The 25,689-nt window shown below is 34.6% G+C and overlaps 1 protein-coding gene across 3 annotated transcripts; it reads right to left on the bottom strand.

Annotated features, from left to right (window-relative positions):
* Positions 1-1,248: 1,248 nt before the first annotated feature.
* MOSPD2 (motile sperm domain containing 2) lies at positions 1,249-25,674 on the bottom strand. 3 transcript variants are annotated; one of them, XM_081327036.1, is made up of 15 exons: positions 25,441-25,674; positions 23,459-23,522; positions 22,235-22,390; positions 21,106-21,192; positions 19,337-19,491; positions 18,547-18,607; positions 17,587-17,625; positions 17,104-17,228; positions 15,880-16,047; positions 13,407-13,519; positions 12,287-12,383; positions 11,689-11,785; positions 5,742-5,871; positions 3,384-3,483; positions 1,249-2,072 (listed from the first exon to the last, which is right to left on the bottom strand). In XM_081327036.1, exons 1-15 carry the CDS (start codon positions 25,447-25,449, stop codon positions 1,932-1,934), a joined length of 1,542 nt encoding a protein of 513 aa, XP_081183162.1. In that variant the 5' UTR covers positions 25,450-25,674; the 3' UTR covers positions 1,249-1,931. The 3 variants fall into 3 exon arrangements, with proteins under 3 accessions (XP_081183162.1, XP_081183163.1, XP_081183164.1); XM_081327037.1 differs by having other exon boundaries at positions 23,459-23,519; positions 25,441-25,608; XM_081327038.1 differs by lacking the exon at positions 25,441-25,674 and having other exon boundaries at positions 22,235-22,365.
* Positions 25,675-25,689: the final 15 nt, after the last annotated feature.

Genomic DNA, 25,689 nt, shown 5'->3' on the forward strand with positions numbered 1-25,689 from the left:
ATTTGGCATAATTTTATGGATATATCAGGAAAACATATATATAAATAAAGAAGATAACCTGAGTGTATCCCAGAAAAACAGCTAAACATGACAAAACACTATAGTATAGATCCAGGAACACAAAAGGTAACCTTGGAAATATATTATTATACAAGTATCATTAATTGTTCTGGACTGAAATTGCCCTGTAAATTAATATGCCTTTTGATCAAAATTCTTAGTGAGTTTCATTATTTCTCTGTCTCTAAGAGTAAAAATAAGGTTAACTAGACTCAATGACAGCAGGGCAGTATTTTTTTTTAAATGGGGGTCTTCCAAATTAGTATTCTGTAACCAGCAGAATGAACAAATCATAATTATACCCATTAAAGCTGCACATCCAATATAGTTAAATGCACAAGCCTATTGAAACCCTGTAAACTTACAGGAATGCATTAAGTGTCCTAATTACAATGGCAATTACTTAATCCAGAAAAAAGGTGTTAGTAGTACTATCAAGATATGCACTTGTGACAGCTGTTGCATTTTATAACAAAAATATGCTCTGCCCTGAATGCTAGTTTTTGCTATTATCCAATAATTTTCCTACATAGGGAGAATTTGGGGTAATCTGAGATTTTTAAAATAATAAAGGATTTCTCTGAAAATGTAACAAAAATCTCTCTGTGCAGAAATGTTTATTTCATTTGCAATGGCAAATGAGAACTCCTTATATATGATATGCTTTATGTTTTGCAGGGGTGGGAAACGATAGCCCTTTTATAATATGTGAACTTCAAATCCCAGAATTCCTGGGAGTTGAAGTCCACAAGTCATAAAGGGGCCATCGTTCTCCCATCTCTGTTTTACAGTATTTTGCAGTGTGAGAAAAACATTCAGAACGGATTTTAAGACTTGCTTTGAACCATATATCTACATTTTCTCAGTTTGACAAGAACTAAAAAAAGATTGCACATTAATAAATGTGGGTAGCTGATATTTATCAGCTTCCATTAATTTTCATGAAATGTTGAGCCTAATTAAGTGAAAGGAATATTTGAGAAATATTCATATATATATATATATATATATATATATATATATATATATATATATATATATATATATATATATATATATATATATATATATATATATATATATATATATATATATATATATATATATATATATATATATATATATATATATATATATATATATATATATATATATATACACCTAGATTACAAGATTACTCAAAAATCATTTCAGTAATACTGTGTCAGGAAATTGAGATCTAAGTGTGACTGTTATTCTGTAGAAACATTTTCACTAAAAAGAATACTGAAGTCATAGTACTGTATATAGCACCTTTCCAAATGAAACAAGTTACAAGAGTCTTATAAGAATCTTTGGAACTATGGCAACCACTTCTGGGTTAATAGGGTTATATTGACAATAGGGCTATATTGACTGTAAATAGTTGAGGGTAAAATAGTTACAAAATTTCTGGAAGATATGAATAAGAATTAGGAATGAGTTCTTCAGTTTTAAACTGTACATTCATGGACCATGGTAGCATATGGGCATCAGGATGTTGTGTTATAGGAAATTCTAGTCTGCTATTTTCTAATTACATTTCAAAGGAAATGTTACATTTTATGCACAAAATTAAGCAATTTATCTTTTATAGCTTCTGCATGACAGAAATAAAGAGAAAATTATATTTTCACTTTGTAAGTTACTATGATGTCCAGTGGAAAGACTCTTATTACCTCGTATTTTTGATTGTAATAAATTAGCAAAAGCATACTGTATGTGCTGATTAAAGGCAAAGATCACATTATTCCATTTTTTAAATTTTTTAAGAAAACCTATATAGATCTCACTTTTGGCGGATAAGGTTCTTTGCCTTTTTACAGCACAATTGTATAGATGTGACATTATATTTAGCTTCCTGGAGTACAAAACAGAAAGAAGCAAACAATAGTGACTAATATAAAGACTAGGAAAAGTGTAAGTTGTTGGAACCAGACACAACGGTCAATCTGTTCTTGAAGTCTTTTATTAGCTTGTAGTAGTTGCCTTAACTGGAAAAAAGGGGGAAAAATAGAAGACGTTATCAACAAAGAATTGTTTTTCCCACTTGACTTTGCTACAGTTTACCAACATACAATACAGTTAGGATATAAATAGTTAGAAACAATTATATTTTTTTAAAAAAATCACCGAATCACACACATAAACTAATTTATAAAAGAAACAAAATGTATTTTACTCATATGTATCAAAAGTAGTATTTTAAGGAAAGGCACAATCTTACGATTTAATAGTTTGAATATATAAAAACAAACTAGTTTGGAAGTATAGATTATTTTGATTATGCATATCAGAATTATTTATTCTTCATTTAAATGAAAAAATCTACAAAATCAAATACAACAGAAAAGACCGGTTTTAAGGGTTCCTCATGTAAACATTAAGGGACGTGGTGGCTCAGTGGGTTAGGACGCTGAGCTTGTCGATCAGAAGGTCGGCAGTTTGACGGGTCGAATCTCGAATGCCGCGTAACAGAGTGAGCACCTGTTACTCATCCCAGCTTCTGCCAACCTAGCAGTTTGAAAGCACGTAAAAATGCAAGTAGAAAAATAGGGACCACCACGGTGGGAAGGTAATAGCGCTCCGTGCGCCTTTGGCGTCTAGTCATGCCGGCCACATAACCACGGAGACGTCCTTGGACAAGCGCTGGCTCTTCGGCTTTGAAACGGAGATGAGCACTGGCCCCTAGAGTTGGAAATGACTAGCACGCATGTGCGGGGGAACCTTTACCTTTACATGTAAGCATTGCTAAAACCATAACTTTTTAAATATGGTTCTTCTAAGTTTCTATTGCTTTATCTAAGAAGCAATGTTACAGGATTTAGTTAGTACAAAGAAATAAAGCCTACATGAAAGTCTTGAATTTCGTAATAAAGAGCAGTGTATGTGTGAATGAAAAAGCATGTTTGCAACATTCAATTGTCTTAGAAGGAATCTGTTATTTTCAGGAGATAATCAATTTCAAGGTGAACAGGGAAGGAAATTTTTTTAATATAAATGTATGTTTAAGAATGAATTTTTATGGAAATATAATCAAATTATGGAAATTAGTTAAGAACAAAGCTGAGAATCTATGAGTTGTATGTTTGTGCATGTAATATATAGTACTGGAAAACAGCTGATATTCTATTATGTCAGCACTTTGGAAATGTCAACAACTTTTTAGAGCCTGCCTTTTAAAGAGATTTTGGTAGGTGGGAGGATAGACTAAAAAAATCCCATTTTTTTATTTCCTTAACTATAATGTACTTAAGGAATGGTAGCATAAAAATTGAAAGAAAAGTAATAGTTATATGTGTTACCTGAAAGTGTAAATCTTCATTGGTTTTTGAAGGACTGTTAAAGGCATTTTCATTTATAGTTAAAGAATTCTTGCTACTTTCTACAACATGGCATCTTAACCTGAAACAGAAAGCAATTATTTTGAGTTCAGTTCTGCAGAATTATCGTTGTTTTCATCCCTGGGTTTCCATTTTTTTAAAAAAAAAAATTTATACTGAAGTTTTTCATATTTTATAATGTTTTTTCCCCTTTACTTTGCGGCATTAAAATCAAAGAGAAGAACATCCAGAAAATCAGGGCATCAACAAAATGACACTAAACAAAGTTGTGGAGCCTTCTTGGAACTTTTAAAAGGACCGTGTTGTAGACTGGAGATAGATGATGTCATACCTCTCCCCCTTTGTTGAGAGAGGGCTGTTCTGTTTTGACATAGATGGTCTCTTTGACCCCTCTTTCAAGTCAGCAGTCTCCTCTCTGTCCAAAATGTGGTCTTTGCTGTCTTGGAAAGAGTGGCCTTTGTCTTTTAAATGCAGATGGACTGCTGAATCTTGTCCTGATGGGTTTGTTCTCCTATATTGTGCCATGTGTTTATGAAGTGGTTTGTTTTGTTTCCCCAATGTACAGATCTGCACATGGCTCACTGCGCTGTACTGCACATACCACATTGCTCAGTTTGTGTCTGGATGTTTTATGCTTGGGGTGGACAAGCTGGACCTCTGCCTGACCACTTCCTATTTTAAATACAGTGAAGGTTTCTACAGACAAATACACAGTGTGCCATGGGCTCACCTATGTCCCCCATTGTAGCCAATCTCTACATGGAAGAGGTAGGAACCAAAGCCCTAAACTCCTTCACAGGCTCAAGATCAAAACACAGGAATTGGAAGCATTCACCAAACATATCAACTCAGTGGACAGATACATCAAATTTACACATGAAGATGTTAAAGAAAATAGTCTAGCTGTCAGGACCCACCCCAATCCACATCTTAGGAAAGAACGAACTCTTGAAACAGGAGCTTTTACTGAAACATGATTGGTAATGGGATATACTAGACAGGATCTGAACTGTGTTACAGTTTGGTGCTTTTAAAAGAGTCCCCGGGTCGAACCCTCTCCCTCCAAGCCATCTGGTTTGTCCTGGATCAATTAAAATTCAGGTGTCAAATCCTTCCATGGGAAAGAGGGAACTCTCATGTCTTTACGACAATTGCTCCCTTCCTTTAGGGATTCTAATCGGAGATACAAACCAGATCTCTTCCCCCCCCCACTTCCTTTGTTGTTCTCAGTTCAAAGGTTCTTCCCCTGGTCTTTGAAGACAGCCTACTGGCAGGCTGAATACACATCCTCTCTTCTCCTCCTTGGAAAAATGGCAGAATCCAGGGGGAGGTATAAGATTTTAGAAACATACAGATAGAGTTTTATGAATGGGATATAAATGGATTCTGACACTAGCCTTCCTGGACTGTGCAGTAAGGAAGACAGAAACCTTAACACTGAAATTTACAGAAAACCCCCACACATAGATCAATATTTACATTTTCATTCTCATCACCCACTGGAACACAAAATGGGAGTTACCAGAACCCTACACCACCAAGCTGAAGGCCTACCTACCAGCAAAGATGGAAAAGAAAAAGAACTGAAACACATCAAGAAAGCCCTAAGAACTTGTGGCTATCCCAAGTGGGCCTTCATCAAATTTCAAAAAAGACCCAGCAGGAACTCCTCCATAACAGACAAGGAAGAAAACAATAAATGAAGCAATGTAGTTATTCCATACATTGCAGGAATATCAGAAAAGCTCAGGAGGATCTTCAGCCAACACAACATATGTGCACATTTCAAACCCAAGAATAGACTAAGGCAGAAGCTTGTTCACCCCAAAGATAAAACACCCAGACACAAACTGAGCAACATGGTATATGCAATACAATGCAGTGAGCCATGTGCAGATCTGTACATTGGGGAAACAAAACCACCACTTCATATATGCATTACACAACATAAGAGAACAAACCCACCAGGACAAGATTCAGCAGTCCTTCTGCATTTAAAAGACAAAGGCCACTCTTTCCAAGATAGCAAAGACCACATTTTGGACAGAGAGGATCGCTGGTTTGAAAGAGGGGCCAAAGAGTCCATCTATGTCAAAATAGAGTAGCCTGATGACACAGATAAGCAATTTACACATATTGTGTTTTATGCCAAACTAGCTTTGCAATATTTAGCCAACTTTGGCTGGTCTCAGAAGGTAATCCAGCCTGGTTAATTCTTGAATAACAAACCACCAGGAAGCTTAAGTTTGACTGAGAAGAAAATATTCTGGAAGAAGGCATATAATAATGTCAATTTGAAAGCGAATATAAAATGTTTACCTATGCTCCATCACTTTGTTTCTAGGAATTTCCTTCCAAAATTGAGATAGTTCCTGTGCCCCTAGTGCAGAGCTCTGTTCCATTTCTGCTGCCATAATTAGAAAACGGTCTTGCAAACAAGCCACACAACCTATTCAACCAATAGACAGTTTAGTAAAAATTATTGTACTTCATTTAGATATAATCAATAGCCTGTAGCAGGAAATATTATATTTTAATAGATGTGTACATAATTTACAACAAATGTAGCACAGCCAATACTGAACACAAATGTGCAACTCCCAAATTTTACAAAACTCTTGAGAAGAGTAGAAGATGAAAAGGGGAAAAAATGTAGAGTCTTTATGAACTCTAAACTTGACAATGTATTTAGCCAGGTGCAAAACTACAGAAAGAATAGTCTGAGCTGATGATCTTACAAGACTGATGGACAATAAGATAACTTATATTCAAATTTTTTAAGTTAATTGAAATACCAATATTTTCAATGTAGAAAACTAATTAGAACAAATATAGCAGAGGTTAAACTGGATTATTTTATTTATTTTGCTATTATAATGTCCTAAGTAATTTTAAATCATTATGATACAATTAATATATATTTTAAATTTATCAATGAGAAAGTCATATAAAATACCTTCATCTAAAATCAAGCTGCTGTAAATTTTAAAAATGAACAGGGCACATTTGCACACAAACATATTTGTATAGTAACTGGCAATGAAGGATATTTAAAAATATTAATCAGCATTAGCATAATTTAATTAAATTCTGTAGGGTACAACAACATTTAATTTTCTAAGCTTAATATTTTTCAAATTTAAAATTGTTTCAAATAGCTCATAACTTGAAATTGCATTGTAAATTTATAGTTTATTTTTATGAAATTGAAAAAAACTTTGGATATATTTTAAGAATAGTATTAGAAGACAGTAATGGTAAGTAAAAAGACTGAGAATTTAGATTTGGTGACTACTTTATTTCAATAATATTACGAGCAGTTTTGATGCTTTCTTCTCCCATCCAACATGGGGATAATTGAACGAAGTTATTTTAATCAAGGCAGAACTTAAAAGCTGCCATTTAAGTTTAAATAGATGATCTGATTTCAACACTACCTTCTTTCTGGAACTTGTACAAAAACTGTCAACTTTGAATCAGCCAGCATCTGAAATAAGAGGAGCTATGGATAAAGTGTTCCGTGTGAATTCATGGATTGCTAGACAGAGAAAGCTGCCTAGAGATGTGGTGGTCTACTTTGCAAAAAGAGAAATTAGAGATGAAGTTATACAAGCTGCCTATGATGCTAAAGTTGTGATTGCTGATCAAGAAGTCTTGGTTTTAAAAGAAATTCCTCCAAAGATTTTAAGGAAAAGGAAAGACTTCACATTTCTTGTGCAAGAGCTCAAGCAACGAGATGTAAGGTTCAGATGGGAGATTCCAGATGGGTTGATGGTGATGTATGAAGGCAAAAGGTACCGGCTGATTACTGTGAAGCAAGCGCGTGATTTCTATAATAACGTTTTAAAAGCAACCCCATTAACACTTCTGGAAGCTGCAAAGGGATCTGGAGAGGGAGAATATCAAGAGGCTGAAGTAGAGGAAAACGGTGCTGGAGGAGATCAAGCTATAGCTTCTTTGGATGATCCTAGAGAGCAAAGGGTAACGCGTGCTGCTTTAAAACGAGCAAAGAAAATAAAAGAACAAGACCAGCAAAAGTCTTCGGAATCTTCACAACGTACTCATAGCCAAGCAGTGGGAGGAGCACGGCCTAAAGAAGATAGTCCTATCAAAGCAGTGCTTCAAGAGCTTTGGGAGGATATGCATGGCAACTAAATTTTTGACTTGGAACGTTAATGGACTAAATTCACCACAGAAGAGAAAGAAAGTTTTTCAATATTTAAAACAATTCAAGATAGATGTTATATGTTTGCAAGAAACGCATATTAGGGCTATGGACCAAAAGCTTTTATTGAACTCAAGACTGGGTACGCACTTTGTTGCCTCTGCAATGAATAAGAAAAATGGAGTGGTTGTTTATATTAAAAGTGCCATAACAGCGGACTTAATTGAAGCAGACAAGCATGGAAGATATGTACTGATAGACTTGTTGTTAGAAGGCAAAAAGACGCTTTTAGTTGGACTGTACGCCCCTAATCAACAACAACAACAGGCTGACTTTTTTAGTTTACTTCATACAAAGCTTACCCAGTTGGATTATAAATCTTTTATTTTTATGGGGGACTGGAATGGTGTTTTGGATGTACAGATGGATAAGGCTGGAGCTTTTAAGCGCATTCCAAGTCATGCTAGACTGCCTAAATCTTTTTTTGAAATGAAGGATGACTTGGAATTGCGAGATATTTGGCGTGAGAGACACTTGCAGGAAAAGGATTATACTTTTTATTCTGATAGACATCAATCTTTTTCGAGGATTGATTTTATTTTGGTGACTAATGACTTTTTTTTTGAGGACTAAAAAGGTGAAGATTTGTGCAAGAACTATCTCTGATCATAGTCCAGTTTGGTTAGAGATTGATAAGGAGAAAAGAGACAGGCGCTCGTGGCGCGTAAATGAGAATTTGTTTAGAAATCAGAGAAATGTGGAAGAATGTAAACAGCGGATGAAGGATTTTTTTGAAACTAATATGAACAAAGGTACCTCTATGGATATGGTGTGGGATGCTAGCAAGGCCTACATGAGAGGGGTGTTGATATATATGAATAATAAACATAGACGTGCTGTGGAAGCTAGGAGGAAAGAACTGGAGAATGAAATAAAGGAAAAAGAAAAGCCTTTGATTTTGAACTCAGAGGATGTGAAAACTAAGGAGGCTATTAAATTGTTAAGAGGACAATTTGATAAATTAATGGCTGACCAAGTGGCAACCAATTTGCGGTTTGCCAGGCATAATACTTTTTGCAACGCTAATAAACCAGGTAGATGGTTAGCTTATAGATTGAGGAAAAAACAAAGGGCTTCTAATATAGACAAGATTGAGCATAAAGGAAGGGTTGTGTTTCAACAGGACCTTATCAAGGACGCTTTTGTGGATTTTTATTCTAAATTATATGCTAAGGAGAAAATTAATGAAAAAGACATTGATATATATTTGGAAAATGCTAGCATCCCGGTTCTTACGCAAGTACAAAAAGAAGGGATTAATCAATTGATTACAGAAGAAGAAATTGTTACAGCAATTAAGGAATTGAAGGTGGATAAAGCACCAGGTACGGATGGTTTGACTGCGGCCTATTACAAAAATCTACAAATAGAGATGATAAAACCGTTAAAGGAACTGTTCCAGACAATCCAGAGGGGGGGAAAGGTGCCACCGTCTTGGAGAACAGCTTTTATTTCCTTGATTCCGAAGGAAGACCAAGATGCTACTCAAGTTAAAAATTATAGACCGATATCGCTTTTAAATACAGATTACAAGATATTTTCTAAGGTTTTGGCTAATAGATTGATGAGGGTTCTGCAACAGGTGATTCATGGGGACCAAACGGGGTTTATTAGTGGTAGGCAAATGAAAAATAATGTGAGGCATATAGTTGATGTGTTAGAGTTTTTGGAAAGGAACAACCAGATCTCTGCGGCGCTAATTTTCTTAGATGCTGAAAAAGCTTTTGATCAATTGAATTGGCAATTTTTGTTGAAAGTTTTAGACAAAATGGATTTTGGGGAAATTTTTTTGCAACCGATTAGGGCATTATATCAAAAACAAATTGCCCGAATTATAGTTAATAATAGCTTGACAGAAGCATGTAATATTGAGAAGGGCACAAGGCAAGGCTGTCCGTTATCGCCCTTGTTATTTGTGTTAACATTAGAGATATTATTGGTTAAAATACGGAATTCGGAAAAAATTAAGGGGATACAAATTAGAGATCAGGATTATAGATTGAGAGCATTCGCAGATGATCTGGTTGTTACAGTGACCCAGCCAGAGAACTCTGTTGTGGACCTGATGGAGATAATAACACAATATGGGAAGGTTTCTGGATTTAAAGTTAATACACAGAAAACCAAAATTTTGGTCAGAAATATGACAGTTTCGCAAAAGGCTCTTTTAGAAGGACTAACTGGATTTGAGATTGTTAAAAGGGTTAAATATTTGGGGGTGTTTTTGTCGCCCTCTAATACAAAGTTATATAAAAATAATTATGAAAAACTATGGGGGAAAATTCAAAAAGAATTGGAGAATTGGGAAAAATTGCAATTGTCTTTGTTGGGACGGATTGCAGCAGTGAAAATGAATGTCCTGCCTAAATTTTTATTTCTATTTCAAATGATACCGATTCTTAAGAAAGATTCTAATTTGGAGGAATGGCAGCGAGGTATCAATAAATTTGTGTGGGCAGGGAAAAAGCCACGAGTTAAACTTAAGATTATGCAGGATACTCGTGAGAGAGGTGGGCTTAAAATGCCCAATCTTAAACTATATTATGAAGCTGCTGCATTAGTAGGAATAAGTGATTGGATTAATTTGACACAGAAGAGATTATTAAATCTTGAGGGCCATGATTTGTTGTTTGGCTGGCATGCATATTTGTTGTATGACAAGAAGGTAGACAATGTGTTTAGAGTGCATATTTTAAGACAGGCATTGCTGAGAGTTTGGAAGAAGTACAGACATAAGCTAGATTGCAAGATACCACTGTGGGCAATTCCAAAACACGCAATAGAAAATATACATGCTGGTTTCAAACATGATGTGACTACGTACAAGGAGATCCTAAGTTTGGAAAGAAATGTATGGTGTTTGAAATCATATAGTCTCTTGCGAGAAGAGAAGGTTGTTCAAAACTGGTTCCAATATACTCAGTTACGGGCCAGGTGGAAAGAAGATCAGAAAAATGGTTTTACAATGACTGATGAAAATTTGATAAAGCAAATTAGAAATCAGGGACCGGCACATATTAAACGGATATATCTTGCATTGATAGAGATTGATTCAGAAACAGAACTTGTTAAGGATTGTATGATAAAATGGGCCCAAAACATCCAGGAAGTTATTACAATGGATACGTGGGAAAAGATTTGGGTGAGGAACGTAAAATTTACACAAGCTCAAAATTTAAGAGAAAACTTTTACAAAATGTTTTATAGATGGCATTTAGATCCCAAAAAGCTCGCAAGTATGTATCCGAATTATCAGCCTAAATGTTGGAGGTGCGGTGATGAAGATGCAACATATTTTCATATATGGTGGACATGTAAAAAGGTTAAGGCCTTTTGGATAAAAGTTTGGTGGAACATGCAGAAGATTTTTAAACAGAGGATAAAGTTTTGTCCGCAACTTTTTTTGTTGGGAATAATTACAGATGCTACCGTTGTGGACACTAAGTTGATGTTGAATTTAATTACGGCAGCAAGACTCTTGATAGGTCAGTATTGGAAGAAAGAGGAATTGCCGTCTATAGAAGAGTGGACTTTAAAGGTTTCCGACCTGGCAAAGATGGCGAAGATTTCGGCCTATTTGAAAGATTACTCGCAAGAACGCTATATTATGGAATGGAGAAAATGGATTGAGTTTATCCAGAATAAGTATAGGGTTAAGAAGTTTTATATAGCATTTGAATAAGTCTTCTTTCTTTTTTCTTCTTTTTTTTTCTTTTAGTTTTTTTTTATATATATATTTAATATTACTAAGGCTTGTTTTATCCTATATAAGCTAGAGAGTGATGGATTTTAGAGCTTATAGTTGTTAGTATATGATTGTTTAGGATTGGTTTTTTTATATATACCTTGTATTTAGCTCTGGGAAGTCGGGGGGGGGAGGGGGGGAGGGGGGAGAGGTAGGGGGGGAGGGTGAAGGGAGGGGGAGGGGGGGTTTTAAAGAAAAATTGTATGTTAAAACTTTTCAATAAAAAAAAACTGTCAACTTTCTCAAAGCAAAGTATATTAGACAATTATTGCATTCTATGTGTAAATGTTACTTACCACCATGAAGAGATACAACGATATCTATTGAAGTACCAGGTTCACAACTGCTGTTACTTGGCTTTACTCTGTACTTGTCAGGAGCAGTTGTTCTCACCTATATGAAGGATATTCAGATTAAGAACTATTTCTATTTTTAAAGAAGCTGTGTAATTCAGTTTCAATTTTTTCATGTCTTTGTAAGGAACGAAGCACATATTTTAGGAATGCTTTTAAAACATGCATTTCGTAGTTTAATGCTCTTTAGCTCTGTGATTTATAAGCTCCAGATTAACAGTCTTAAGAATGACAAAATTCAGTGCAAGAAAATCAACCACCTCTTTCCATAGCACTCTTTTGGATTTTCCTTGAAATGCAGCATCATGACAAAAAGATAATAATGATCGCCCAGTTCTGCTCAAAGGATTCTTTCAATTAGGGAATATTACTCAGGTAACCTGAATCTTTATTGATGAATATAGAACCATCCAGGGAACTACAGAGAAAAATCAAGCATTCTGAATCCCATGACTGAAGGTATTTTTTAAAAGCAAACATGCAAATATATTTATATGCTGCCTATCTACCATCTAAATAAGATAAAAAGTGCATTATTTACCTTAAATGCCACTGCATTTTTAGTAACATTTGTCAGAATTATCAAACATTTCTTCTCTGCAGTTTCTTTGGACCCAAAATGCAATTCCTCTGCTGGACTATTGAAAAATGTAACATTTTCTACAATAAGTATTTGGAAAGACTTACATCATTTTCTTTAAAATAGTTAATAATTTTTTGTAAAATAATTATATGTGATTTATCAGGCTCAAAGAAAATACTTCAAAAGCTTTAAATTTTAAGAAGAATTTTAAAGACTTCTAACAATACTTTAGATAATTTTTTTACAATATACAGTATAATGCACAGAGATGAAATTCTCCTTTGCATTCCAAAATATGAAATATTGTTAAAATAATGCAACGTTTGAAAAGGCATTATTTGAAGAAATACAAACTCCAGTGAATGGAGGGCAAAGCAATCATAGGAGCAAGTAACAAAAGTCTTCTCAAAGCTTTTTTTTTAAGTCTCATGCCCTGTGCTTCACAACAATATGGTCAGTATCTTGTTGAACAAGAGTGATGGATGTTATACTTTGATAGTTTATTCAGTATAGCAGCAGCTCTTCAAAGTCTTTCCCTATCCCATCAAATAATTTTTAGAAAAGAATTTGAATTGAAAATGTACAAACTGATCTTCAACATCTGAAGTTAAACTTGCTTTTTCACATCATCTGCCAGTCTATAGCGGAAATATCGTAATTTGCATACTGAAGTTATTGGCTTTAAAAATATACCTTACATGGGATGAAGGAATTTGCAATATGAAGACTTGTAATGTATTTATTTTAAATGTAACTGTCCATGTCAACTTAGAAATGGTTACTTAAACTTCCATTATATTTAAAAAAATGAACTGCCATTCAGTAAACACAAACCCATACATTGTAATACATACTGTTATTAGAATAGACAATTTCTTCACATTAGTTTCTGTAAACGACTACAAAAAGCTTATAGAAAGTAAGGTATATTTATTTTGGTCCAAACTGGTAAAAGTGTTTGCAACCCAGCCTTTACAGCCTGTCCTATCCAAAATAACCTATTTCTTCAATTAAGGCTGCACTACTCTTAGAACATATAAAGGTCTACAACGTGAAGGTGATTATTACTGTCATTTACCTGATATGCAATAAAGATCCTTTAAAAGTGGTAAGTGCTTTCTTGGCATTTTTTGTTTTAGAATCTAATTTGTCATACTCTTCTGATTTTGGAGTTTGTTCTGAAGTATTTGCCTAAGCAAACAAACAAAAATAGCAGCTATGTATATTCAGAGTTAATTATTTTGTACAATAGAATAGAATGGTACAATTATAAATTTTCAGCTACTGAATTACAGTACATCAAAAATAAGAATACCAAATGTAAGTAGGGACATATAATAAATTCACACGCAGAGAGACACAAATGTAGGATAGATAGTCTGTACTGATGTATGTGTTTCAAACACTGTAAAATTTTATAGAAATAATTATCTTTTTCACAAGATAAAGCTTTTTGAAAAAAGATGGTTGTGCTTGGTATTGTAAGTAATGTATTATGTATCCTAAACCTCCACAGCAAAGATGATACTCTGATAAATACTGGGAATTCTTTGGAAGAATTAGTACTTATAAATAATTCTTACTTTCACTTTCTTTTCAAAAAGAAATTATTTATATTGTGAGTATCATGACGATTTTACATAAATCTTGTACAACTACACATGGACAGTTTTGTTTACTGTACTTCAGAAAGCATTTTATAAAGCTGGAAAAGACAGAAAAAATTGCCAAAATGATCAGATTAGCATAATTCCATGTGGAAAGTGCACAAAATGTAGGTACTATTTCGTTTTTAAAAAGAAGAGGAAATTTTAGTACATATGTAAAAATCCATGATCATCCAACAAGATTGAAAAGAGAGAAAAGACAAGAAAATGTTGTATATGGAGACTACAAATTTAGCTTTGAAGAGGGACAAGAAGATTAATGTAGGATAAAGCCAGTGATACCTATTAGTTATGCATGACTGAATTTTTCTGAAAATATGACAAGAAACAAGAGCAGGAAATAGTACAGCTTTTTGTGTCTTGTGCCTTATTACGTTTATACTGTACATTGCTACTATAGGACACAGGTTTTCGTCTAACATAGCTCTTTTTAAGATAAACTACTACTATTGCTATATTTACTTTAATGAAATACTGAGAACAATACAATATGTTAGTTTGGTCTCACAATCCTTGCTTTGAATTACTAGCAATGGCAAGTAGATTTTGATGTTAAGATGTAAGCAAAAAAGACTGTAGCTGTAGATCTTACATCTAACCATTTGTACATTTAAATGAAACTAGTGAATGTGTAAACATTAAATTTTTGGCAGATAGTAAAGTGGCAAAATGGTCTGTACATCTTTCATGGGTCTTGTCGAAGCTAAAGATTTCATGGACTGCTGCAATGCTTTCAAATTCAGTGTCATCTGTTGCAGAACTCTCAGTCACATGATCAAAATTTAGGTGCTTAGCATGTATTTATGACAGTTGCACTGTCCTAGGGTCACATGATCTATTTGTAACCTTCTCAGCTGGCTTCCAACAAGCATAGTCAATGGGGGAAGCTGGATTCACTTAATGACTGCATGATTCCCTTAACAACTGCTTAACAATTATGGAAAAAAGGTCATAAAATGAGGCAAAACTCACCAACTGCCTTGCTGAACAACGGAAATTTTGGGCTCAATTGTGGTCATAAGTTGAGGACTACATGTAATGTACATATAGATGAAATAAAGTGGGGACAAAGAGATTTTCAGCATGTACTCTTGATATGGATAGGTCTGTCAAGTTACTGAGATAAAGATATAAATGTGTATCATTCACACATTCACACCCACACCCTTTACGTTCTAAATGTAAAAATTAGATGTCACTTCTACAAAATCAATTTTTTTTGTGAATGTTTTGGAAGACAGGACTGTAGCTTAAGTACCAGTCAGTATTGGTAGGAATATAGGGTGTTTTAGCTAAAACGTTCTGATGATGCTAGATTGTTTTTCCTTAGGTTAAGTAGAAATATGAATCTTGGAATAGCTCCATTATCAATACCCCTTTGTTTTAATCTACATTTTACACGTGGGCATCAATTTTTGAAATACAGGTTGTCCTTGGGTTATGATAGGGACCGGAATTTCAACTGCTCATGGGCATAAAGCATAATGTCACATGACCACCTCACTTAGCAACAGCAGTTCCGGTTATCATTGTAACTGGAGGACTGCATAGGTCATTAAGTGAGTACTTTACATAACTTCTTATAACAGACAAAGGAATCAAAGTTATATATCAGAAAGTGAAACAGAAAATAGTAAAAATCCTCATCAGAACAAAAATTATTTCTCAGATGAAATTTGGCAATATTAACCAGGAATTAAAATTGGCTATCTGCAATAAGCATATCAGTTTTTTAAAACATGGACTTTTGATTCTGACAGCAAGGTATGATGGTCAAATACTTCTTAGGCATTTTTATTAGACACTGCAATTTAACAGTAACATGGGAAAATAGACATGTAACAGAGATGACATTCTCTTATGTACCCTTCCGTTGAGGGATACCTTTTTTGAATTGAGTGCTTGTTCTTCAGTAGTATCTATGTTGTCTTTGTTATCATTGTCTACTTCTTTGGATTCAGCTTCATCTTCACTAGTAATGGGTGCGTTTTCACATAATGGAGTTTGGAAATCATCATCAACTAATGGAGGATAACTGTATTTGAAAGTATCCTATAACAAAAAGAAATAAATACATTATTTGTGACTATGAAAGAAAAGATTTGTGGGTGGACTGGGTATGAAATTTTATAGAGAAGAAACTGGATTCAATTACAATCCCCCCAAAGATGTGGGTGGAACAGTCAACTTGATTCACTCTTTAAGTGGCTACATTTCAACTGAACAGTTTTTGATGCAGCAGAAGCTGAAAATGTTTGCTTGTTCTGGTTTTCATAAATCTAGAATCTACAAGATTCTGAGGATTTGGGAGACTACCAAATGGCAGAAAAATCTCTCTTTGCTCCTAACACTGGAAAGGAAGTGCTAGGTTCTTTAAGAACCTGACTCGGTGTTTAAAGAAACATATACAGTACCTTCCACCAATTGCACTTTGAGGCAGCCTTGAACTGTGGGTTGCAGTTTCTATCAGATAAAAGATTTGATCTTAAGAAATACATCACAACTGCCAGCACTATTTCCTGGTGACAACTACAGATTTAAACTGCAATGAAATGTCACAACTGAATATTTTTCCCCATTTGGAGTATCATACTTTCAGATTCCATCCAAAGCAGCCATTCCTACTACTGAATCTGGAAAGAATAAAGGAAACGGATACGTAGAGGGATTTGCACATCCCTAAAACACAATGACTGAATATTTCAACCATAATTAGCCTTCTATCTTTTCTTATCCAAACATGAAATCCTCTATTAATCACAAACAATATTTGAAAAATATCCATATAAGGGCTTACAAAACACTACCTTGGAGCTGGCTAATTAACTAATTCTTTATTGTTAATCCTGCAGCTGGCTAATTAAGGCTAGATGATAAAAGATTGCACTTAACTTTTTAAAAAAATCATAAATCAGAGAAAGCATTAGTAGACATAAAACAAAATGGAAAATTATAAAGGTTCAACAAAAGATTTGTTTCCCTGTTAATGACTGTAATTCAATATCAAATATAGTGAGTGAATATATCAGAAGTAATAATTCTTTTACATTTATTAAGTCTTCTCATATGCATTATGTATATATCATAACTGCACAATTGCATACTTACAGTCCCACCCATATAGGGTGGTAGGTATTCAACACTTATGTACTCCTGGATTTCATTCTTATTGGTCAATTTCAACAAGGTGGCTGCTTCTGGACCCAACCAATTTTTCACAATTTTAAAAGCAGCTAGATAAAAAGAGAGGAATAATCACGATAGTAAAAGCTTTTACTAACCTATTTTTATTAATATGACATATAATACAAATTCACTTCAGATTAGTGCCATTACTTAAAATGGGAATCATATAGAATAACTTAAGAGAGTCCCATGTTTGGGAACAATATGTTCAGAATCAACTGAAACATGTAAATTTATTTAAATAATTTATAAGTGACCTTTGATGCTTCAGATAAAATAGACATAGAAATCTAAAATATATTTATGCTTTTAATTCAACTGTTAAATCATAAAAATCTTTGAAGAAATATCAACTTCTACAGTTTTTAAGATACTCTCTAAAGATAATTTAAAATTGCAACTCACCATTCATTACCCAAGGCAATTCAAAAATCACAATTTTTGCTGCAAGAACAAAAAATAGTTTTTATTTACTTATTATTTTTAGAAAGTTTGCTGCCCATCTCGTATCCAACTCAGGGAGGCTTTTGTTTCCATGAGCTCATTATAGAAAGTGTGCTTTGATCATTTTAACTGCTACATTTTTTTCAATTCCTTCTCTTCAGAGGTATTATTTTAATAATTCTTATTTTTTAAAAAAGTTTAGTTTTTTAAAAAATGTATTCTCTGGAACTATGGAGTGCTATAAAGTAACAATGCCTTTGCCTCAAATTAACTTTTTTTCTTTGGCGGGTCTGGCTTCTGAATCTTAAGGACACAATTAAATCAATTTGGTTAAAAAAAAGTTAAAACTGCAATCCCAGGGGCTCTCTCTGAAAATGAAAATGTCACAAGTTTTCTTCAGCAGCATATCTGTAACACTGATCTTCAACTCGATCACCTTGAATCTTATGGGATCTTCAAAATGGATATAATATGTGCTAGCTTCTTACCTCTCTTTCACAGACCAGAACTTTTTCTGTTTTTCTGACTAGACCAGATCCACTGCTTTCTGTCATGCTGTTGGAGCATTGCAAATATATTCCTATACATCAGCTTATATGTCCTCAGAGGACAGCTCAGTAGTCCAGTGCTTGAGGTATATGCTTCTCTTTGCTCTTAACCCAGGCAATCACAGATAACATTTATCCATCCTATTCTGAAGAAATTATCTGACAGAGGATGGCTTTTATCTATCACTTCTCTCATCTGACCATTGTTTTGACTCTAACATCCTGGGTTGCCCAATTTGATCATATGTCTCTGCTTGTGACGGAAAACTGTTTGGCTTCATTTTTTTCTACTTCATCTTTATTTTAGCCATCTTATTGGTGGTTTTAAGCCCTTCATAAACATTTGATTTGATATGGATGCCTTCATACTTACTGAGAAAATTAGGATAATATACTTTAAAACAGTTAATGATATACCGGACAAAGTCAAAGTCCTAAAATAAAAACAGATTATCAGTTAATAAAAAGTCAGCAGATATTCTGCTTAGCATCTTGAGGGCTGAGCTTTCCCAAATCACCCTTAAAGGTACAGAGAGTTTTAGAAGTGAGTTAAGAGTTTCAAGCATTTTTATGTAGCACACAATATAGAAAATTGTATTTCCTTACTGGAAAAAATATTGAAAGGTTAAATCTTAAGTAACTTTGTTAAGTATATACACACTGAAGCAATCTATTCAAATTACCTATAATGTTAACTGGGTGTGCAGGTTTAATAAAAGCCTCTAACAGTTTGTATTATTTGCAATGAGAATCAAAACCAATCCATGTGGCGTCCTGCATGCACTCTCATGAGGTTCTTTGCTGACTTGTCACAAGAAAACACTTGACTGCTTCATCAGAAGACTGATACAAATGCATTTTTCTCAACAGCTATATAATGCTGAGTTGCTGGTAGATCTTAAATAGATTTCCATGGGAGTTTGAAAACCACCAAACATTAATACATAATTTTCTGTTAAGTAAATAGAATACTTATGCTAGCTTTTATTAAAGAGCTAACTTAGTGATTCATGAGCCAGTCAATCCAGAATACTTAAGATTTATGCCAAAGGGCAAATAATTAATTTAAATTCCAGTATTCTACCTAGAAGATTATCTAAGGCCATTCATATAAATTCAATTTTCAAGCCACGATAATATGAAATAATTTAAAAAATGCTTACGATATTACTCAGTCCAGTGTCAGCCATGTCGAACACCACAGTCAATGGCTTTCCATTTTCTTTTTTTGCATAGCGCTCTAACCAAAAGGCTACTAGTTTCTTTTTTTCAAATTGTGTTTTAGAATCTTTTGTATGTAATTTCACCCGGAACCAAACTAATGGGGGGAGGGGGAAATACATATAAATGTGTCAAAAAGGTAAGAACATCTTTCAGGCTATCTCTAAATGAAGATACTATTTGTTTTTTAACATGTATGTTTTCTTTTTTTCATATGTCTCTATAACTTCTGTATTCTTTTAATTTAAAATCTTAGAAGATAAAACATTACAAATCAAAAACATTTTATACAGAAATAAGGTAAAATTAATTTTTATTTATTAGTGTGACATTAAAAATCAGTGTTTCTGAATTAAAAACAATTCAAACTGGATGATTTGACAAATATAATTTCCAAATCTAATTTTCTATTTTAAGTTGCACAGTATCTGCTATCCAACTTAAAATAGGGCCAGAAAACCTTTGAAAATTGCTGTTTGATTATGTGCCACTACTTCAGAAAAATTCTGAACATTTGATCCTGTTAACAATACCTGCAAATTTGGATATTTCAATTACTATAAAGGCTATTCATTCTAAATTAAAAGTATTCACCTACATCTTGCAATGTCTAGAAAATCTAAAATACCTAAAACTATGCTCCTCTAGCATCTTATAAAAGTATAGATTTCAGAGTCAGCCATGCTGGGCTCCACAAATGTTCAGAACCTCAAATTAATTGAGTTTTTCCAGAATGCAGTTTACCCTTTTTGTATTCATCAAATAAAACTGCTAAGCTTGCAGTGACAATATGACCCTACTGCCTATCAAATTTAATGAGAATAATTATTTATTTTAACTGAATTGGATTGTACCAGCCAGGTCTGAAGTACTGTATAGTTACAATGTAAACTTCAGTAGGAAGACTAAAAACAGACAGAAATTTAATCAGAACAAGGATCTTTGTATACGACCCTCAAAAAGGAGCATTATGCATGGAAAATCTAGAGACCTCTGAATCCACTTTTATATGTTGGTAACAGTCAGTGGCACATTTTCTATCATTTCGTGTGATAGATTTCTTATACAAAAAACTATTTTGTACACAATTTAGCCACTTGAATTGCAAATACAATCACAATCCTTCCCAAAAGAATACCAAATAAACATTAATTCAATCCACAATCTAGCCCAATTTGTTCTGAATTATCACTCAAATCATTACAGCCCTCAACTCAAAAAAATTACTGAACATGTTCATACATGATCATCCATAGTTTATTTCACTATGGTTTATTGAATAAACCACAATTTGACTTATTTTAGTCAACACCCAAGAAACCATATGGCTTAGTGAACAAAAAGATTGTTCAACCCTGAACTAGACAGAATAAGAAAAAAAAATTAGCACTTTCAAATTTCAAATGAAACCTAAAGTATGTTATGTTATAGTTATATCACCTCTAAATTAAATATAGTATTAAAGCTCTATTTTTAATTTATACCTGTTATTAAAATTAAAAATGCAACTGTTTTAATACAGATATATAAAGATTGCATTACTCTTCTTAAATGTAGATGCCATAAGCAATTTTAAATGTATATCAGAACTAAAGAAAAATATACCACCACCACCAATGCTACTGATTTCAATGACTTTATCCCAATCCCTGTATTACTTTAAGTTCTGCATTTGAATGAATGAGTAAATAAAATTGTAAATTTGACTTACATATTTTATAGCCCTCCTTATCGTAACCATGTAGGTAAACAGCACCAACATCAAGCATCAATTTTGGAAAAGAAGATTCAGTCACATCTGAAGAAATCAGTCGTTGTATCATTAAAATAATTATTTTAGTATATCACATACTGTAACAGCAGTCTAAAATCTTAAATAAGAAGGGTAGATGAAATTGCTATATTTTAATCCAAAGAAAAGTTATTATTTCCAATCGCTATATTTTAGATCAAAGAGTAATAGTTACTACCTAAAGGATAATGCCAAATTTAGATACAGATTTTTAAATCTAAAATGGAGTTTAAAATATTAGTTGAAAGTTAATTATATAATTATTCTTATTCTCATGTAATAGCTGCAAAACCCAATAATGAGGGAATTAGGCAACCACACTGAGAATCTGCAAGCACAGTTCATGGTTTAATTCTTGGACATTGTATAAAGACTGCTGTGAATTAGATCAGCAGTCCATAACCTTTCTGGCTTTGCGGACTAGTAGCAGTGGGGGAGGAGAAGGGATGGTTCTGCACAAGTGGCAGGTGAGCACGCACAGCTCCATTTGCACAAGCAGCAGGCGCACATGTACACCGCTCACACAAATGAACCATTTTTTGTGCATGTGCTCACTGCCCGTTTGCGCAGCTCAGTACCAGGCCATGGCCCGGGGTTGGGGACCCCTGAATTGTTCAGCAAAGACCTCACATGATTATGAATTCAAACTTCTTGCCGGTTTCCCTATTGAGTTTACACTGTAGAAAGCTGGTGGGGAATGTAAGAAATTGCAATCACATGACTGCTGGGATGCTGAGATGGTTGGAATTACAAAGACCTGTCATAAGTACCATTTGATCAGCACCACTGTAACGTTGAACAGTTTGAACTTTGAACCTGAGACTATCCATATAAACATAACATTTAATAAACATATTAAATTCGTATGCCACTCATCTGATTCTGAAATATGGTATACATATGGTTATACCCAGCCTTGAGATACCTAGTTCCATTTTTTTTGGTTTAGAATACAATTTCCTCTGACAACAGTTACTTTCAGCTGTTTCTTATATATTTTTATTAAATGCATATCAAAACATTTTTCAAACCAATAGAGATATCTTACCATGAACTGCATATTCTTTCCTCCACTGAAAGCTTTCATCAATCATCTTCAATGTATCATCCACAATATCATCTCGCCATATTAAGAAATTATCAACCCAGGTATCATCTTGATGCAATCTTTCTATATCCCTGGAATCATATTTATTTCTTTTTGCTGATCAATATGAATAGAAGATTGTTATTATACTTTCTCATAAAAACTGGGTCATAAAAATGTCTTTAAAAGAAGTATTTGTAGCTAGCTAATATTTAATTTATAAAATAATTAAACAAAATGTCTATACTTTTTCTTGACTTATGGACATTAAAAAAAACCCACCAAAATTGCAAATGAGTTCTAACCAATTTTCAAATCCTTGAATATTTCAAACCTAAATGCCTGCAGAGGAAATACTTTGTCAAAATCATATTGAGCTAGCAGGAAAAATGCAGACTAGTGTTTCTGCTATTGAGAAGGCTGCACAACTGAACTGGAAAATCGTGTTTTTGATTTAACCATATCACTTTTTAAGTTTGGCTATCTATATGATTCTCTGTTTTCTTTATCAAAGAACCCATATGCTGTGAAAACCTAGGCAAGAGCACAAATTCAATACAAAAAAGTTAAATTTACAACAGGGTAGTGTTAAGTGTTGTTTGTAACCAAAACCAGTGTATATTTTTATTATAATTGTATAATATGGGAATGTCAGTAATGCTTCTTTACTCTGCATCTGGTCTTTAAATTAGATAAGCAGTATCGTAAGTATGAAAGCAAATGAAGATGACTCAAGGAGCACCATGATGTAATAGGCAAATTGTTGCAGTAAACACATTACATTGGGAGTGCATGAGAAGATAAGTGAAACCAAATGTTTACCACTTAACCATGAGGATTTTCAAACTTAAAACTGTAGTCATTCACACAGCCTTTAGTAGTCACAGAATACAAATATAAAGAAATTCAAGAAGACTCCACTTTTTTTAAGCTATGTACCTGACAATAATCAAGTTTTTTTAATCTTTCCTACTGCAGACAATCTATAACAGGGATGTCAAACTCCTGCGTGGCGTGCCGGATGCATCACGCGGAAGCCGAGCCCACCCCAGCTCTGGCAAGGGGAAAAAAGTCACGATACATTGCGATATGTCACGTGACGTGGCGAGTTTGACACCCCTGATCTATAATGTTATAAATGTACAGGATAAACTATAGCGTGAACAGAATACTCATATTACCAACCTGATAAATATTCGGTCTCAAAACGCTGTCTGATTTCACTTATTAATGGGCCCCTGTTGTCCTGCTGAGAAAGAACACAAAAACTCATCAACACACTAAACATTTATATTTTTAGGCTGAGCAAACTTCACACTGTTTCGGTCTACTGTACTTTGGTTTTCTAATGGACTTCAAGCTTGAGTAATAAGTGCTAGGTAAGCAGTGCTTCTAAGCACGTGCAGAACTCAGAAACATGTTCTGTTATAAACATCTCATCCATCGGATGGGTTGCTTCATTTCAGAGTCATTCTACTATCATTACTACCAGAATTACAAGTCCTAGAGGACAGGACTATTATTATTATTATTATTATTATTATTATTATTATTATTATTATTATTATTATTATTATTATTATTATTAAACTTATATACCGCCCTTCTCCCATAGGACTCAGGGCGGTTCACAAGGTTTTTTTTTTAAAAAAAACAATACAATTACAAAAATTAAAAACAATTAAAATGATTACATTAACCTTGAATAAATAAAAATCCCAATTAGAATCCATTTAAAACCCCAATTAATACTCTCAGTCCAGGCCTGAAAGCTCAAAGAGCCAGGTCTTCAGGTCCCGGCAGAATAAGCGAAGGTCAGGGGCAGTCCTAAGCTCTACAGGCAGCTGGTTCCAAAGGGCAGGCGCACCCACAGAGAAGGCCGTCCCCCTGGGTATTATCTGCCAGCAATCTTTTACCGGCGGTACCCTGAGAAGATCCTCCCTGTGGGAGCGCACAGGACGAAGGGAGCTTGATGCCGGCAGCAGGTGCTCCCTCAGATATCCCGGACCCAAGCCATTTAGGGCTTTATAGGTCATCACCAGCACCTTGAATCTCACCCAGAGGGCAACCGGAAGCCAATGCAGCTCGCGGAGCAGAGGTGTAATGTGGGAGTATCGGGAAACCCCCATCACAACCCGCACAGCTGCATTCTGCACCAGCTGAAGCCTCCGGGTGGTCCTCAAGGGCAGCCCCATGTAGAGAGCGTTGCAGTAGTCCAATCGGGAGGTCACGCGCGCATGAGTGACTGTGCGCAGGGCATCTCGGTCCAGGTAGGGCCGCAACTGGCGCACCAGGCGAACCTGGGCAAAGTTACAAGTTATTCTGAGATCATTCATCCTTGTCCAACCCTTCAAAAGAATGGGTGTGCTAAAACGTATGTTTATATGTATGAAGTTATAAGGGGAAATGTTTTTCGATAATAAATCCTTAGAGATACAATCAATGAAGAAAAATATTTTTCTTTCTACTTATTCATGAAGAAATTTGCTGAATATCACAGATCAAAATAACACACACTGAAAAAAATCCTTGATTATGGGAGTCTTAACTTGCAAAACCTCCTCTGCAAGAGGTCTAAATACATTCCCCTTATAAATAAGTTTGAATCTCTGCTTAAGTCAGTTTTAAGCCAGTTTTAAACCAAAGTTTCTTTGGTTGGCTTTCTGAAAATGGAATACTTGGGGTGCAGGTATTATAACTTTTTAAACTCATGTGGGAAAGGAAGTGTGAGGGGGGTAAACACACTGCACCAGTTTCACAGGATCCGATAGTCAACGGTTCCTATGTAGGAGCCTCTATATATATCGGTATATAATTGGGATCATTTCTGACCAGTATGGTCACAGGTTGTGGAAAGAAGAGTTGGTTCTTCAGCACATTCTGTAGAAACCAGGACTAAATTATCTTTTCTGAAGATCTGCCTTACTAGACTCTAAAAAGAAGAGGATGCTCTCTTCCTACCTCAGCCATTTGTCACTGGAAACACACTCTACTATATTTATTTTTTATTGTATTTATATCCTGTCTTTCTGTTTGATCCGTCTCCACACCGTCCCCCAAATGAATTCATCACATCCCCTCTCCGTAGGAGGGAAAAATACTATCTTTTCCACCTCTTGTGGTCTGTCTTCCAGACTGCCTAGTTTCAAAAGCACGTAGCTACTCACATCCGCCATGGTCCTGCTCACACCAGATGAGGAGCCGCAGCGAGGCGAGCGAGAAAAAGAGAAGAAACACACGAACCAAACGAAAAAGGCGCGTGACTCAGACAGAAGTAAGACTTGACACCAGCCAGCGCTGGAAACCTTCGGCGACAACCACCACACGTCAGACGTTGCTGCAAGCCAATCCCTGTCCTTTTCTTCAGCGGCAGCTGTCCTATGAATAAATAAATAACAGCAGAGAAGAAAGTTCCC

This window comes from Vipera berus (assembly GCF_964194415.1).
Source record: "Vipera berus genome assembly, chromosome: 4".
In the NCBI taxonomy this organism is placed as follows: Eukaryota; Metazoa; Chordata; class Lepidosauria; order Squamata; family Viperidae; genus Vipera; species Vipera berus.